Source organism: Sparus aurata, chromosome 8 (genome assembly GCF_900880675.1).
Source record: "Sparus aurata chromosome 8, fSpaAur1.1, whole genome shotgun sequence".
Lineage (NCBI taxonomy): Eukaryota > Metazoa > Chordata > Actinopteri > Spariformes > Sparidae > Sparus > Sparus aurata.
Genome location: NC_044194.1, coordinates 8,404,206 through 8,421,410, shown reverse-complemented (window position 1 = coordinate 8,421,410; position 17,205 = coordinate 8,404,206). Strand labels below are relative to the sequence as shown.

The 17,205-nt window shown below is 41.0% G+C and overlaps 2 protein-coding genes across 6 annotated transcripts; one reads left to right on the top strand and one right to left on the bottom strand.

Annotated features, from left to right (window-relative positions):
• Nucleotides 1-187: 187 nt before the first annotated feature.
• On the bottom strand, nucleotides 188-4,338 carry bend7 (BEN domain containing 7). Of its 4 annotated transcripts, none has more exons than XM_030426552.1 (10): nucleotides 3,897-4,338; nucleotides 3,209-3,286; nucleotides 2,774-3,121; nucleotides 2,535-2,654; nucleotides 2,092-2,444; nucleotides 1,450-1,557; nucleotides 1,225-1,342; nucleotides 1,023-1,127; nucleotides 817-858; nucleotides 188-357 (listed from the first exon to the last, which is right to left on the bottom strand). In XM_030426552.1, the coding sequence occupies exons 1-10, from the start codon at nucleotides 3,958-3,960 to the stop codon at nucleotides 299-301; spliced, it is 1,395 nt and encodes a 464-aa protein (XP_030282412.1). In that variant the 5' UTR covers nucleotides 3,961-4,338; the 3' UTR covers nucleotides 188-298. The 4 variants fall into 4 exon arrangements, with proteins under 4 accessions (XP_030282412.1, XP_030282410.1, XP_030282413.1 ...); XM_030426550.1 differs by having other exon boundaries at nucleotides 1,023-1,136; nucleotides 3,897-4,337; XM_030426553.1 differs by having other exon boundaries at nucleotides 1,023-1,136; nucleotides 2,092-2,387; nucleotides 3,897-4,337.
• Nucleotides 4,339-5,434: 1,096 nt separating this feature from the next.
• On the top strand, nucleotides 5,435-13,152 carry prpf18 (PRP18 pre-mRNA processing factor 18 homolog (yeast)). 2 transcript variants are annotated; one of them, XM_030426554.1, is made up of 11 exons: nucleotides 5,455-5,653; nucleotides 7,348-7,425; nucleotides 7,664-7,690; nucleotides 8,976-9,077; nucleotides 9,196-9,309; nucleotides 9,981-10,127; nucleotides 10,248-10,316; nucleotides 10,602-10,742; nucleotides 10,850-10,921; nucleotides 11,012-11,167; nucleotides 12,605-13,152. In XM_030426554.1, exons 1-11 carry the CDS (start codon nucleotides 5,588-5,590, stop codon nucleotides 12,683-12,685), a joined length of 1,053 nt encoding a protein of 350 aa, XP_030282414.1. In that variant the 5' UTR covers nucleotides 5,455-5,587; the 3' UTR covers nucleotides 12,686-13,152. The 2 variants fall into 2 exon arrangements, with proteins under 2 accessions (XP_030282415.1, XP_030282414.1); XM_030426555.1 differs by lacking the exon at nucleotides 7,664-7,690 and having other exon boundaries at nucleotides 5,435-5,653.
• The last annotated feature ends 4,053 nt before the right edge of the window (nucleotides 13,153-17,205 follow it).

Here is a 17,205-nt window from a genome sequence, read left to right as displayed (position 1 = left end):
CATGACAATGGCTTGACATTTTTAGCGACGGTATAGTTCAGTGTCTACCCCAGGTCCCAGTATGAGTCCCATGAAAAGTCTTAAGAATCACAAAAGCTGGAGTGTGTTTACATGTGTGTGAGAGGATATCATTACTCAGGCGTTTACTTCATTTGGTCCTATTGGGTCCCCCCCCCCCCCCCCCCCCCCCCCCCTTAACATCCATAACACAGAGCTAAAGTGGCAAAATGCATCAAGTTAGAGAAGTAATGAAGACAATCAGCACATCTGCAGTAAGGCCATTGTGGCAGCCCTTGAATCAACCGGTCATGTTCACCACTGCCCCCTTCACACCAGCCGGCTTGCTGTAGTCGCAACCTAAAAAAAAAAGGAGGGGAGAGACGACCGTGTTCATTCTCAAGCCTTCCCCCAAGACACAAAAACACTGAGACAGCAGAACGTAAAATGCTTTACAGACAGCCAGAAGGAGGTAGGGAGGTGAAAGAAGGGGTATGGTGCATGGTGTGAAGATAATTAGCTGACATTTTGGGAAGCTGCGTGAGAATGTCAAATGTCAAAGCGGCAGCGTGACAAAGACATGTGAGCCGATGCGAAACACCAGCGTGTGTGTGTGTGTGTTGTGACAGCGAAGTGGTGAGAGGTAACGACACTGTGAGCTTAGAGGGAGGCTGATGGAAAGATGTTGTAAGATGTGGTGCTGACAGTAGGGGAAAGGTGCAGACACAGGAAAGACAAAAGTAGACGGCTAGAGGATAACGTGTATGAGCACTATCTGTGTGAACATTTACTGTAAATATGAAAATATGAGGTTCATACTTGTGGACGGTCCATTTAAGACTTCTTCTGCTTCTGCAGCATCTGAGGAGCCGAAAGAAAAACAAGGTTGACTCCTCTAAGACTGCGACACACACTGAACTGGTTGAAGAAGGACATTAGATAAAAAATAAAGGTATACACTACAAGCTACTTCAATTAAACAGAGAAAATAGGTTAAATAACTTGGCAGTAGGCTATAGCCGTACCTCTTTTCAGTCTCCTCCTGGCAAGTTTGATCTGGTCTTGAAGGATCTGAACCCAATCTCGTGGCCCGGGCAACTTCTCTATTCTGTGTTCAGTGCAGTATTTCTCTGTAAACACTGGACACAGTCCACACTGCTGAATTAATGCATCCTCTTTCACAAAAAAAAAGACAGATTAAATCTCTTGTATTTTCCCCTCCCATACCTTTAATGGCACCCACGATGTTCTGGTCCAAGCCCTTACGGTTATCGTTGAGCCCTCTCTTCCTTTTACCATTTGGCAAGGAGTTAGCCAGGGTAGCATCGTCGAAGAAGGCACACACCTGAACACAGAGGTGAAAACATTGCTGAGCTTTTGGAGATTGTAGCTCATTAATGACGTATAAGAATATTTGAGTTTTTAAAAAAACAAAAATGGAGGTAACCGCACCAGTTTCCTGAACAGCAGGCTGCCAGAACGTGTATAGTTGACCAGAATGGAGTCCAGCTGAGCCTTTGAGATGAACACGTCATGATCCTTTGCCAGACGCACCTCAGACTGATAAACAATCAAGCAACACGTAGTATGACTTGTGAAGAATTATGGGAAAACTGTACATCAAAACAAAGCATTAAAGCATGTAAACCTACTCTAGTAGTAACCCAAAATAAAAGTATAATCCTGAAAATGAGCTTAATATGTCCCCTATCATTTCTGATACTTTCCCCAAATTATGACCAAAAGGTATGATTTTAGATCCTGGAGGACTGAGGTGCTTAAGAGAGAGCATTTTTATAAGTTAAATAGAAAACAATGTTCTTAGTTCTGTATCCTCATCAAGAAATCTGAAAGAAAATTAAGGCTGCATGATGAATTCAAGACACGTTACAACATCCACTGAAGTACTGTGATTTTTTTCAGATGCATACTATCTGAGTTAAAATATAAAAAGAGAATCGTATTTCCTCTCGGTCTAAATGAACATTAAAATACATTCCGAGAATTATTTCATCAGAAATATAAGTTCAAAAACGTAAATACTGTTTCTGCGGTAGAGCGGTACAGAAACACACCTGGGCATGTGAACATTACCTCTAACGACTGGGGTTCCCTCAGCTGGTTCAGCAGAGTACTGTGTGTGTTGTTGACGGTCGCTGGCTTGTTCTGAGGTGGCAGCACAGAAACCCCGGAGGAGCCTGGGTGACTGTTGTGTGTAGACAAGTCTTGCTCTTTCTCACAATCTTTGCCCTTTCCAGATTCTGCAGGTGCAGCTATAAGTGGTGATGCCTCTGGAGGGCCAGGAGAAGCTCTTTTAGTAACAGACACGGTGAGTGGTGCCACTTTATAGATCGGCCTCCTCTTGCGGGGCCTACAGCGAGGAGTGGGGCCTGGACAAAGACGAGGTTGGCATGGTGATGCTGTGAGTTCTTGCCTTTCCAAGGATGCTAGAAAAAGGCAGTAACACATTATATTTTCTCTATCCATCTTTTTCTCACTTTCTCAGAGCGTGACAACGTTTGTGCTCGTTCACTGACCTTTTTGAGTCTGCATCAGCCTCCTCATGGCTCTCATTTCCTGCAAAATAGCCTGCAAGGTGCCCTTACAGTTACACATACAGCAGGGGGCTTCTGGCGCAGCGGGAGGGACTACATCTGCTGGAGAGTCAGGGGTGCGTTGGTTAGTGATTGTCTAGATGAACATGGAGATGCACAAAACATTGATCTAACTTTAGTCTGTTGCTTTTCTTTTCTTCACACGTGCTTTGGTACCCTACCATCATTCACTTTGATCAGATCCTTGGTATTATTGAGGATCCTCATGGCTTTGGAGCGGGTGCTGTACTGGCCACAGACTGGACCGTTGGGGATGGGGGTGGATATGGATGAAGGTGAAGGCCCGGGCTCCCCAGCAGGGCTCCAGCTGTTGCTCTGGTGATCCTCCGATACGAGAGATAAAGGCGCAGGCTGTTGTTCCCAGGTCGGATGCCTTTCCTGGGGATCCTTTGTTAGGCTGTCTTGCTCTGCTCCTGCACGCTGATACACCCTGCCTGTCTTATCACTCAGCAGCCTCATCATCCCTGTGATTTGCCTCTTGATCTCCATGCCCTCATCCCCCACCCAAACTACACAGGGGGAGAAGAGTGAGGTTTAATTAGTGAGATCTGGATGAGATAAGCCATAGAGATATGAATCCTTACAATGGCACATACCATCCGGCACAGCAGCATCTTTACGCTCTCCGTTGGCATCTTTGCAGCCGGAATTCATCACGTACGAAGGGTCAGAATCTGCAAGAAACAAACAACAGGGGAGCGATGATGTGAAATCTTAATGTCACAATAAGACCCGTGTCACACATTTGAGGAATGATTGCAGCCTTTTGCATTCTAATGCTGAAGCTTCTGCAGTGATGTCAACCAAAGCAGAACACCCCCCCCACCACCAGCAACACCACCATCAGCACCACCAGCACAACCCCCACCATCCCATGCAGAAACCACCACCTGTAGGTGGTATGAAGTAGTGTAGTGTAGAGAGGTGGCCTAGAGCGAATAGCCTCAGCAAAAAGTGAACAATTCGAGCTGCATGTTGCATGTTCAGAACACGGCATCGGATTTCTTTTCTTCTTTTTTTTTTTTTTTTGCATTTTGGACTATTCGTTTACTTCATTCATTCTCTAATCTATGTAGAACCTGATGCCCCGGAAGATTTTTTTTTGTTTTTTCAATGTAAGAATAATAAGAGAAAGCTGCCGGTGGAAGCCGAGGCGCAGACTATGGGCATTGTCGTGGCCATCGCTTTTGTTTACAGAGTCGTCTCTGCTGGCACACAGCGCCAGACAAACACCCAGACACAGACGCGCGTCTTGCAAGGTCTTGCATTCATTCAGCAGCCTACCTTCATCCGTGATCAGTTTAAAGCTCTGTGACTTCCTTCTCCTCTTCCTTTCCCCAAACTCCATCTTCGGGGGAAGGGGGTGATTATAGTCTACAGTAAGTCGTGCAGTCGAAAATCGCTCCTCAGAAATCAGTGACTAGGATACACTCAGCGGATCACTGTCCGTCTGCCTTATTAATCAGTTAAATTTCTCCTCAGGCTGCGCTACACATTCAGTCATCGGAACCTTTTCCTCCGTGTTGAGCCCACATCCACTTGGTAAACGCGGTGTATGATCCATTCCCGCTGCCAGCATGATGCTGGTTCTTCCCTCCCGCCATGTAAATAAATTAATGACTTTAATATTAAAAATTCGTCACATATCCCTTTGCGCCACCTGATGGTATGTTCTCATCTAAAAGGTCGAGTCACACATTTGCCACTGTAGCGTCCAAGACAGTGGACTGGGATCTGAACAGACGCACTAACGTGAAACATAAACTTTCTATTCTGGTTTCTTGTTAATTATCAGCGTATAATTAAGGTTTCCACTGCTTTGGTTTTTTTTTGTTTGAGGGAGACATTTTTTTTTTCCAGATTTAAAAAAAATGATTCAATGGCCACCTCTTATGTAAATCAGTAGTGAATTGTCATTTAAATATTACATACTAGAACAAATATTATCTCTCATGGCAGGCAGGACTATTTCCTCAGACATGCAGTAGATATCCATATCTGAGGCTGAGGCAGGAGCAGGGTGGATTTTCCCTCCCTTCTGTCATGACCTCGCTTGAGGCAACTGAATAAATTCTGAGTCACAGGCAGGAAATAGGAGGTATTGAGTCACTTATGACAGGTGCAGGTGATTTGAATTGATGCCAGTTTATTCCACTATACCCTTCATTTTCAATCCCTGTTCCCAGTAGAATAGCTTCGTCCTCACATAGACTATTATGCACCAGTTTACAAAAATGGATTATTATTGAAAGACTACTGTTTGGGAATGGGATTTCATTTAGCCATTCATGTTTTAGAAATGCAGCAAAATATAGCAACATTAGATGGTAAGAACAGACAGGAAAAACAGAGTACCTTCATATAGCGATATTGTAAAATTTGGAAATGCTATTGAAGCAATATTTATTTATTTTAAAAATGACTTAATGTGTTCATGTCCAAATGTTGAACCGTTACATTTAAATAATCAATTAGAAAAGCCTATTTAGTGTATGTTATTTTCCATATATTTACACATAATAGCAGCGAGAGATTATGAATCTTCACTTTGCCTTTCAGTAGACTTTAGTTACCACCACCCTGTTTTATATGATATCTTAAATTACTGGAGCATACAATACTAGAATACTCTCACATCTTCAGTTTATCCAAAGAACAACACATAAAGCATGATGTTTTATTTGCTTCATTGGGCCTAAAGTGCCTGATCTTGATATTCTTGTATATTGTTGTATCCATGCTAGACTTAAATATAAAGCTAACCGAGTTATTTTTTGGAATTTTATTTTGAAAACAATAAACAATACAAAGTAAATAACCGATGACTCTTACGCTGAAAGTCTTGTGGGGTTTTATTAGCTCAACTTCCGGTATAAGGATCTTGTTGTTAGCACTACGCACTAGTCCTACATGTGTGGTTATTTGTTGGTTATTTGTTGAAATAAACGAGTAACGAACACAGTCACCGTACAGAAATGGATATACTGAAAGCTGAGATCCAAAGGAAAAGGAAACTCCTCGAAGAGAAGCAGCTTGTTGACGTGAGTACATGCTAACGTTGCCTGTTTTTGTTAGCTTGTTGTGAACTGACTAGCATTAACTTAGCCAGTTCAGTCTTTCCAGAATCATCGATGTCTTAACATGTATCGATCGGTGTATTGATATATAAATGAACGTACAACCCAAGATATAGCTAACGTTTTTGTGTCCTATACATAGAAAGGCTGATTGTAGCAGTTAAGCTAACGGCAGTTCAAGTTACATGGCAAGGTAAATAAAAATAGCTAGCGCGTACGTAACGTTGCGTCAACGTTCGATGGTCTTTATTATATAGGCTGATATTCACTCACAGTCTGCTTAAACTCGAGTCAAAAATATTATATCTATTCCTTTCACGGTAATAAAACATTGGCTGTGCTTGCCGACTCCTGTGGGAACACTTGGATTCAAACCTGAAACTACAAAATGCGCCACAAACTACTCCTATTCTGTAAACTACTTAAAAAAAACATTTGGTGAGATGTAAAGATTGGACTAAAGCTTATGGATAGGTGATTGCTGTCATCACAGTATGAGTGTCGACAGTCTTGTGTGTTAGTGTGCTTCGTTGCCATTTGTAGGTGCTGTGTCGGACTTGTGTGTGGACGGTCGTTCCAGTTTGACATAGCTAGAATCCTTTGCTCCTCTTTAAAACCATCTGTCTTGTCTGGTCTGGTCAAGATGTTTTACATTGTTGTGTCCAAAGGAAGGATTTTTCTCCTTCGGTTGTCAGTGGACAGCAGAGTCCTGACCTGAGGAGTTGGCCCTCCTGTGTTGTGCCATTCGTTTATGGAGAGGTTGTTTGTCCCCCCACTGACATTGTACAATATATTCCTTTGAAGACAACAATGTAAATATCTTGTCCAGTGAAAACATATGGTATGAAAAAAGGAGTAAAGGAATCCATCCATGCCAAACGTGAGCGACAATCTGTAAACAGAGGAGGTTGCTTAAGACATTACTTATCACCCACCTACAATGCTGTGCTGAGTTCCTTCCCCAGACAGTTTACTAACCATTCATACATGGGCTCACTTAACTAAAAAGAAAATGAAAAAGCCTCTTGGATGAGAGGTGAAACGTCTTCAGGAAACTGAAACGCGTCCAGTTGCCTACGACACAGCACCTATGTTTACCACGACCTTGATGACTGAAAACCTCCATCAACATCTTCATTGCCAGAGCCTTGGAAACATCAGACCAACTTCTGTTTTCAATATATAATCTCACACATTTGCTCATGTTAACTGGACTGAAGTTAAAGAAACTGAAACAAGACCAGTAGCATACAATTAAACATTGAGAATTCCTATTATTATGCCACATAATGATAGACAAAATGTGTCTTGATATTTTAAGATGTCCTCATAAGCACCTCGAACCAAGTGACAAAATCAAAGTTTACAATATTTTGGCTGAATACCTCCATATGGATATTGTGACAATTTTGTAGGATTGACTACTTGTACTAAAACAAAATGTTAACAAAATCAGATCAATGATAAATAATCGTCTGCTGGCACCCAAACCACCAGTACCAGCTTTGATACCCTATGAAAAACAAGAAAGAGGGAGGGAGGGAGCATACGGCGTCTTTGTTGTGAGAATGTTACCATGTAATGTCCCTCTTTTCATTGTGCTTATGTTGAGTTTGTTTAAAGAGGTGAAACAAGTCTGTTATCATTTTTTTCCCCAGGATTCCAAAAAATTCTTCAAAAGGTCTGATCTCGCACGCAAGGAAGAAGAAGATTACTACAGAAGATGTGGATATAAGGTTGATGACAACAATCACTTTGTTTCTCTGTCCCTCACACTCTCAAATACATCTAAATCACTGCCTTTCTTCAGTTCAGTTTTATCTCATGTTTAGTTGACACTTGAGAACTGCAGTTAAAACTTTTGCCAGGAAACAAAATGAGGTCAGGCATTGATGCTGGGGTGTTGTTTAGATATTGTATCATCGTTTACTGTGCTGTTTTTCCCCAACCTGCCTTTGCTGCCTGCATCTGTAGGTTCAGAGAGAGACTCCTGAGAGCCAGGTATGGGATTGCACAGTGAAAGTAGCTGACAGGATGCATGATAAAAGGACAAAACACACTGTGTCCCAGAGGCTTCCGCTTCCTTGGCACCTTTCTGAAAGTTCATCCTCTAAAGTCAGTCAGGATAAAAGCAAAAATAACATGGTGGAGATATCTTTACTTTCCAGTATGGGTTGTTAGAAATTACCCCACCCACAACCTGAGTGTTTGGTGCGAGATAATGCAATAATTTCAGCATCTGACAACAAAATCATTCAGTAAGTCTATATTAATTTTAATCAGCTTATTGTGCATGGTACATTTAGTCCATTCCTCATCATTTTGAAAAGACATGGATGACATTTGTACTGCAAACAATTTCTGTCATTCTGTTTAGTTTATTACTTGCTGTATAAACACTTTATATTAATCTTTGAAAAATAACCCACCGTACTCCACCATTGTTTATATTCATGCTTTTAAATGTGTTAGAAACTATATCTACAAAGTCAGCAACACTCACTTGTCAGAAAGCAAGGGAACAAGGAAAGGAATCCACAAAGCCAAAGTGGGACACAGACATGGTGTGGATTTCAGCATGGGATACTGAACTGAAATAAAGAATAATTCTGTGATCAAGCTGCACTTCTTATTTTGCACATAATCTGTGACAGCAGCTTTAACATTTAGACCAACTATAAGTTTTTTGGTTTTGTGTCACTAGTTTGCATTGAGTTGCTCTCTTTATGTTCTACTTTTTGCAAGGCTTAACCTGTCAAACTTATCAAGCTGTGCTTTTTGCATACATGCGATATACTGTTTTTATTTGAGCAGGGGACATTGTTTGGAAAGCTTTTTGGAATCAGTTTGTGTCTGTTCTTTTAGATTGTGCTCGTTAAACCACAATCTAAAAGTGTTGGGATGCATGTGCCCATGAAAGCATGATTTGAAAGCATATTTTAAGTTTCCCCGTTGCAAAGATTATGGTTTGCCTGTGTTTAGGCTTTAGGTGGTGCAGCTAGCATTCAAATTCAACTAAGTTGTGAGATTAATGTGTGATTCAATATTCTTGCTTTATGTGGTAAGTTATTAGGTGACTTGTCTTACTCGAAGAGCTGCTGGTAAGATAGGGATGTGAATGTGTGCAATCCAGATGTATCAGTGACTCACATCCGCATTGATTCTCATAAGGACATTGCAGATTCTTTTCACACATCCCAGTTGTACATCCTTGACCTTTTTATATTACTTCTACATCCCTCCAATAACTCCAGTGTATGTCTTTTCCCTCCACATTTCACCGAAGATTGATAAGAAGGTAGAAGATGAGCCATCAACCTCAGCTAATCCAGTGTTAGAACTGGAACTAACAGAGGAGAAGCTGCCGATGACACTGTCCCGACAGGAAGTGAGTCAGCATGAGAGATTACCACTTTCGTCACAGTAATCTTTCATTTCACATCATGTTTTTTTTGCACCATTTAATGTTTTTTGTTTATTTTTTTTGCGCCATCGTGGTTGTGTAGGTAATTCGACGTCTTCGAGAGCGAGGAGAACCGATCAGACTGTTTGGAGAGTCCGACTATGATGCCTTCCAGAGACTCAGGAAGATTGAGATTCTGACCCCAGAAGTGAACAAGGTAGGAATGAGTCTGTCTTGGAGTTTGCGATGGGACATTTGCCCAAAAAGTCATGATCTATTTATTTTTAAAACCTGATCAACAATCTAAACTCAATTTTGAAATGCTCTTTATACTATAGCCAGACTTCAAGTAGGTTATGAATATCTCCACTTGCACCAATGAAATACAACATCTTTTTAAAGGTAGTTCTCATCCACAATGTTGCCAGCTATGATTCACCTTGCATTGTTTCCAAAATATACCTGGAGGAAGTGCCACATGCGGTAGTTTGTCCAACTAGCGTAGCCATGTAGTTGGCTACATCAGTCTGTTATATTGTCTACTTACTGTAGTGTAGATCTACATGTTGTGAGGTTCTATGAGTTATGGACACAGAAGTAAGAGGACATTAAATACAGCACTCCCTATGTTTCACCCAAAAAGTGGATTGTGGATGCCTTCAAGATGCACCACGATCTAAAATCTTGAGATTGCTCAGCCCTACTTGGTGCATGTCCTAAAATGTATGTCACTACCTTTATGATGCCTGGCCTTCAATACCCATGTTATGTACCAGGTATTTACATGTTCTTGAGCAAATGAAACTGGATGTGGTTGTTTTTTTATGTGATTCTTTGAAGCTCGATATATGTTGATTGACACTGTTTTAATGCTGCCTCTGTGTACAGGGCTTGAGGAATGACCTGAAAGCTGCAATGGACAAGATTGACCAGCAGTATCTGAACGAGATAGTGGGAGGAACAGAGTCGGGGGAAGTGGACACGCAGCATGACCTGAAAGTGCACGAGGAAAACACAACTATTGAAGAACTGGAGGTACAGTGTGTAGTTATCAGGGGTCAGGTTATCAACAGCTTTACCTTTTTCTAAAATATGTTCAACATCTTTAGGAAGTTATGACTAAGGTTGATTCTGATGAATGAAACTCTCTTTTAGGCTCTCGGTAAAACCCTGGGCACAGGAGATGATGATGGGGACATGGATCTCATTCACAAGTTTTTGAGGGTAAGGCAAGAAAATAATGCTCTGCTTTTGGTCTAGAGGGAGCTGTTGGATACAGAATGTTTACACCACTTCAGTGGCTGCCGGTCATGTTGTGAATGTTAGTCATTAATGTACAGTATTTCTTTGCTTTGTTGTTATATTGATGAATCATTGTGAAATAGATGAAAAAATAAAATAATCAATTTATTTTTATGTGTTTTGTTGTGTATTTTAAATCACCTGTCTGCCACAATTTTAATTATTTGGAATATTTTGTTAACAGCCATATTTCCTGTTATATTCTAGTTTCTTCTTGGCGTTTGGGCCAAAGATCTAAACAGCAGAGAGGACCATGTGAAGCGTGGCGTTCAGGGCAAGGTGGCCAGTGCGACGCACTCACAGACTGAGTCCTACCTGAAACCTCTGTTCAGGAAGCTCAAGAAGAAGGTACCGGATATAGTCAAATGAGCTACAAGGATGTTTTTGTGTCTGTGTTTATATATGTGTGTCTTTTTTTTCTCTAATAGTTATAATTTCTCTACTGTCCCTCTCAGAATTTACCAGCTGACATCAAAGAATCAATCACAGACATCATCAAATTCATGTTGGAGAGAGAATATGTCAAGGTATGTGTTTATTTGTAAACTGTGTTTTTAACCATTTTAGCCCCTTTATTAAATTACATTTTAATCAACTTTATGCCACACTTTATCCAGGCAAATGATGCCTATCTGCAGATGGCCATCGGTAATGCTCCCTGGCCCATCGGTGTGACAATGGTGGGTATCCACGCCCGTACTGGGAGAGAGAAGATCTTCTCCAAACACGTGGCTCACGTTCTCAACGACGAGACACAGAGAAAATACATCCAGGTGAGACTATGATTATCCTAGGGCGGGGCAATATACAGACATCATATCGTGATATGAGATTATATTTTGTCTGAGATTTGTTTGATTTGATGTGATTTTATTGCGACGTGGCATATGTGTTGTCCTATGGCTGCATTACAGTAGTGGTGATGTCATTTTTTCAACTTATCAGACTGTTCTGCTTGTGTTGATACTTGCTTTTATCCAAGTAATCATTATATCCACGTTACAGATGATTAACAAAAATCTCATTATGTTAATATTTAGACTGTGACTTTCTTTATTATACCAAGGGGAAATTTCCTTACCTTACTTCACCGGTGTTGTGAAAGACACACAGCATCTGACACACATTACCCACAAGAGAAAGTATGTAAAAAAACGGTACATACAACAACATTCAGTAAAAATACTCGATACCAAACAGCGATTACAATCTACACTCTGGCCTCTTCAACGAGGTCTATTATTTAGGGCAGCTATGGCCGCAGGGATCAGGCTTTTCCCAAAGCGAGCCCTTGTGCTCCTCAGTGCTCTGTGCTTCCACCCTCAGGGCAGTGGGTTTATTTTGAGAGTAGCAATAGTCATCCCTACAACTACACATACAAGCAACTAATGATTGCACGATCAATACCCTGGCACCGTAGGAATTTTATCATTTAAATTTTTGCATAACCCCTAAATTAAACCCATGACATGTTGGACACCATGTGCTCACATTTCACAGTTAAACGTTAACAGTGTGAATGGAAAAGCATTGGTATTGCGAAACATTAACGAATGCCCCGTGCTCAGTGACAAAGCACCTGAGCATAATTTTTTCTCATTAACGTTATGAAATGCCAGATTCAGGCTATTGTGTATTGCACTACAAATTAAAATCTTTTTTATTCCCATTGTTATTTTGATTACTGAAGTAGAGGTGCACTATTCTCTCGGTATCAGGTCCATGTGGAGGCACTCTGTTATTAACATCAGAGAGGCAGATTGACTCTTCATCATACTGAAGCTACACACATAATTATATGACTGGTATCCATGGGAGACAGTTCCTTTGTTGAAACCTGCCAACACAGTGGATATTGGCATGTAGGGAATGCAAGTTTTGGCTGCAGTATTCTTTTTCTTATACAGTCATGTCACCTGCATAAATTGCCATTTGTCGTATGTTATAAAGGTGAATTAATCTGACAGCTGATTTTGCTATAGTCCGTGTTATTGGCTGGTCATATGCAGTAGTCAATTCAACAGATGATGTTATACACCTGTTTGCACATTAGTGTATCTCATGAAACATTGCAATCATGATATTAACCCATTATAATAGTTAATAGTTCTAAAAAAAAAAAAGCTAAATATCTTTAAAGGAAACTTTTTATACATTTCAATTGCCAACTTAATTCCCTCACCTTGTTTTATTAATTTGTCTTTCTCCAGGGACTGAAGAGGCTCATGACTATCTGCCAGAAACACTTCACGACTGATCCATCAAAGTGTGTCGAGTACAACGCTCTTTAAATGTATTTCGCGGAGGATAACTGTCTGAATTCTGTAATTTAAACAGAATTTGTGTGAGCAAGACCTTTTGTAGACTTTAGCTGGAGAACACTCATCAACCCTTTGGGTCGTATCTGGCTCTTCTTAGATATGGATGCACCTTTCTTAAGATCATGTTTGTTATTGTTGCTCGAAACATATATTATTCTCTTAACGTGAGCTAACATACTTTCTTCGAAGACTTATTTTCATGATGCGGTGAGCAAAAGTGTAATTTGCCAAGGAAGAACCAGATGTGTGAGTTCTATTACACCTGAGTTATTACAGATACAGCTTTATTCTTTTTACCCTTCGTTGGCATTCTAATATCGATACAGATTCACTGTAGTGTGGATGTTTTCATGTTTTCAGCATATTTGTAATCCACTTACTGCGTCACTGTACTATCTTGGTAAAGAAATAAAGGTTGTTTTTTTTTTTGGGTACCAGCTGTTGTGTTGTGAAAATGTTCCTTCTTCAGGATAAATGCAGCCGTGTAATTGTTGAGATTTGCTCTTTTGTCTTCTGCAGCTCTACTAGTGAAAAGGACTATTTTTAGCCATAATAGTGTTTTCATTAGAAAATGTATCTGCAGTGACACAGTTTCTAATAGGGTTCTCTGTAAATGTGCCATAACATGCTTCGGTTATATTTTGGATTGCCTGCTGTGTGACTGATACGCCCATTAAGAACGCGTCAGTAAGATGAAAGTATCCCATCGTGGAATCAGTCAGCTATTGCTGTATGTGCTGCACTGGACAGAGATCCAAGAATCCAGATTTGCAATAAGTGATTGCAGATGGAAACCTTCCAGTAGTTTGCTAAGATGGTAACACCCGGCGTCACGCATTGACCTTATTACACTGAGTAACCATGGTGATCTGATCTGTTCCTTGTGGTCATCGTGTGTTCTCGGCTGCCTGAGCCCACGTCAGCACAGTTTCAGTCCGTCAGCTCTGAGCACGTCACTACTTGAGACTCAGCTGGAAGGGTTGACAGTTGGCAGTGCAAAAGCTGTGAACTAAAGCTGGGTTTTCCTCTATAATCTCACACTTTCAGTAGCAACGTGTAACAGCGAAGAAGAAAAATATTCAACAGTAAGGGTACAGAACATTTTGAACTCAACGGGATGAATTTACCTTGAAAGTTATTACATCTGGCCGTGGACGGGGTCATTTATCTGCCTGTCCTTCAGATAAAGTATGCTAAATATGTTGGCTTTTGTCCAGTCTAATCTGTTGTGTCGCTGTCAGCTGCCACGTTTGCTTAACCAAGGCCTTGAATGAATGCTCCGATGGAAAGTATTTGCAGTTCATTGTAAATTAACAAAGAACTTTGCCTGTTATCGTACCTGGGAGTTAGTGCGGGTTCTGTTATCTCCCAGACTAGGGAGGAAATATTTCATTTTGGGTTGACATCCCAGAGATTAAAAGGGGAGCCAAATTACATTTCTAAACCCAATAAACCCACCAAATTCACTTTGAGCGCGCAGAGGAACCAGTGGAAGATTAATGAAACCATCAGCACACCATGGCACAGTGTTTGGTGAGACAGGCCATGAGAAACCCATTGTGGTGCTTTGGCAGATGTAACTCATCAGTCAAGAACACATGCTGATACAGCGGGCAGTGTGGACGTCATGTCTGGCTTAGAAGAAAAACACAGAGAGGAAGTAATTGTGGAAGAACAAGGGGGAAATTGGCTCCCTGCAAAGCACTCAACTAAAAATGCATTGGATTTTAGATACAACGAAGTCTGGGTGTGCATGGTAATAGCAAGTGCTACTGTAAAATATGTCTCCATTATTTTCAGTGTGTTTGAAGAGTGTGTACGTGAGCAGATAAACTGGGTATTATGCATTTCATGTGTGCAGCATGAAACTTTCTCCACTCTTTGTATAAACCCTGATGTTTATTATCAGACATGGAGGCAACCTCTGGCGCCATGCAGAGTGCGAAAACAATTATCAGGCTGTCAAAAATCTGGAGAATGTGAGGGTTTCAGTTGTAAAATGCAAACAAACTTGCTTGCTATCCTCCCAGTGGCATGTTTCCTAACATGTTAGCCTGCCAAATGATGACTGTAATTCTTTCCTCCACATTCTTGATTTATGTAGCCGTCGGTCGGAGTGGGAGTGCACCGATCCCAAACGTTTTCCCAATACTGAAACTTAATGGTGGGCCGAAATCGAGCAAATATTGTGTTGTTAGGATGCAAAATGATACAAGGATGTAACGCTTTCTTAACTGACTGACTTCATGTGCAAAATGTCACTCTGCCTACCGTGCTCAGATCATGAGAAATAAATCATAAGGGATCGTACATTTTTACCTCACAAAAATGGCAAAGCATAAACAACAAAGCTTTTCTTTCTTTTTCCTTTTTTGCTAGAAACATCTGGTGGGCCAGAGTTAGCCCACAGGCCCCACTTTGGGCTGTCCTGACAAAGGTTCAGTGCTTTCTCAAATTAACTCCAATGAATAACAGTCATGTAACTCCATAAAACAAACAGAGGATGTTGTCAGAGTTTTCAAGCTATAGCAACCTTTACACCCGGAGATCAACATATGTATACTTTGTGTCCTGCCAAAATTAGTGATCCAAGTAGAGTTTTGTTTTGAGGCCATAGCTGGGGCAGCAAATACGCATCATGATTAAGAAAGGTGATGATTTGAATGCAGAGTTACGGGGCAAAAGCTGTAAAAAGGAAATGTTGAGGTCAATGACATCACCGGGCGTCAGATGGAAATTGCCTAAGATGTCTGAAATCAAATATTATGCTGAAACTGTATGAGCACTTGATGCCTCAGTCATGAAGTGCTGCATGTGGGACGTTTTGCTCCTAGCACTGATACATTTGGCTTTAGAGCAGCAGATGTTTGGCTGTGAATTTCACCTTGGACGTTTTAAATCACAAAACACAATGTCCTGATCCATGCTTGGTCATTGTCCCCCTCTCCCCTCAATTTTCCTCTTCATTCAGCTCCAACTTGTCCAAACTATTCAGAGTTTTGTTTTTTTAAAAGACTGCAAACTAATTGATGGCCTCATCCCTTTCTTCCAGCAGCGGCCCTGTATGTGGATATGCTGATTAAATACCGCCTGAACTCCCTGACAACAATGAGGGTTTGTCTTCATTATGCGTGGGCCTAATTTGTTTTTTTTTTGTTTTTTTTCCTCTCTAATGACCTCAGATCCATGCCGCGCCCCATTACTGTCCATAAGATGTTGGCAAACTGATAAAAAACAAAAACACGCTCTCTGTGCTCCTTTTGTTCAGCTGTAGGATTGTGTCGGGGGAGGATGTGTGAGGGATCCACTCAGTGCCATAAACACATTCAAATCCCCGGGGTTCGTGGAAGGATTATCCTCCATCGCTCCTCTGTAGTTGCATATATTAGCATGGCAATGTGAAAAATCAAAGGGAAGGCGTCACTTAATTGTTTTCTAGTGTATTCTTTCATGGAGCATTATGTGAGGAGGAACTAGGGGGGAGGTGGGATACTATCCAACAAACCTCGACTACACGTAGAAGTGTATCGACAGGTTGTTAAAGGTTTCATGCACCGAGTTAGTGCTTTAACCAAGGCTGTCCCGTACATTAAATCTGTACTAAGTAAAGAAAAACACTGTGGTTTGATGAAATGATCATCAATGTGCATCATTGGGGAATATTTCAGCCCATCATTTTGTTTCGAGGGGACAAATCTCCATTCATTTCCATGGAAATGCCTCGTCTGCGGTTGCGTGGCAGCTTGCAGGTCTGAACTGTAATTAGAGCTTCATTTCTCTTTTTATCTGACTGGCTGGACAGTATGATCGTTGCCAGGCACCTGCAGAGGTGGAAACCAATTACCGGTTGAGGCATGGTGTTTCACACCAACATGTCTCCTTCCTCTTTGAATGTGTATGTGTTTGGCTTCCTCACCTTGTCTCTAAGTCCCTGGCTATTTAAGTGGATTGGGGGATTTGCACACCTGTCTGTCATAGTTTTAGATGCCGAGGCAAAAATATTCAATATGAACCTCTCTGTCAGTCTCCTGTGAGGGCTTTGGCTTATAGGAGCCACTTAACTAAATCGATGTCATCACCACCTTTAAAGTGCTCATTTTATTAGCAGGCCTCGAATGGGGCTTAAAGGTCAGAGCATTAGTTAAAATGCTAAACCTTCTGATGATTGTGATGCATTGGGGTCATTCAAAGGTGACAGCAGAGCCGAGAGGAGGGAAATGAAGGGAGGTGAAAGAATGCTGTTTGTATTTAACACAATATGCTGCCTCTTCATTTGTTTAAGAGGAAGAATTTATTGTCACTCTCTGAATCATATCATGTCCCTACAGTGCGATGCTGCGTACAATATTGTAAAAAACAAGAACAGGTAAAGTAAATAAAAAAAGACAAAACTGAGTGAACATTCACAAACGTGGGCCTCTGTTCATCATAGAAAAAATAAATGAAGTTCTAATGGTTAAGAATGGACGTTACAATATAAGAATCAATAT

Excerpts from the sequence above, each read along its gene's own strand:
- bend7 (XM_030426550.1), bottom strand. The coding sequence starts at position 3,960 with ATGGAGTTTGGGGAAAGGAAGAGGAGAAGGAAGTCACAGAGCTTTAAA. Across the intron at positions 2,655-2,773 it reads TCTGATCAAAGTGAATGATG|CAGATGTAGTCCCTCCCGCT; the intron begins GTAGGGTACCAA and ends CTGACTCTCCAG. Across the intron at positions 358-816 it reads CTTAAATGGACCGTCCACAA|GTTGCGACTACAGCAAGCCG; the intron begins GTATGAACCTCA and ends TTTTTTTTTTAG.
- prpf18 (XM_030426554.1), top strand. The coding sequence starts at position 5,588 with ATGGATATACTGAAAGCTGAGATCCAAAGGAAAAGGAAACTCCTCGAA. Across the intron at positions 9,078-9,195 it reads TGACACTGTCCCGACAGGAA|GTAATTCGACGTCTTCGAGA; the intron begins GTGAGTCAGCAT and ends GTGGTTGTGTAG. Across the intron at positions 10,922-11,011 it reads TGGAGAGAGAATATGTCAAG|GCAAATGATGCCTATCTGCA; the intron begins GTATGTGTTTAT and ends CACTTTATCCAG.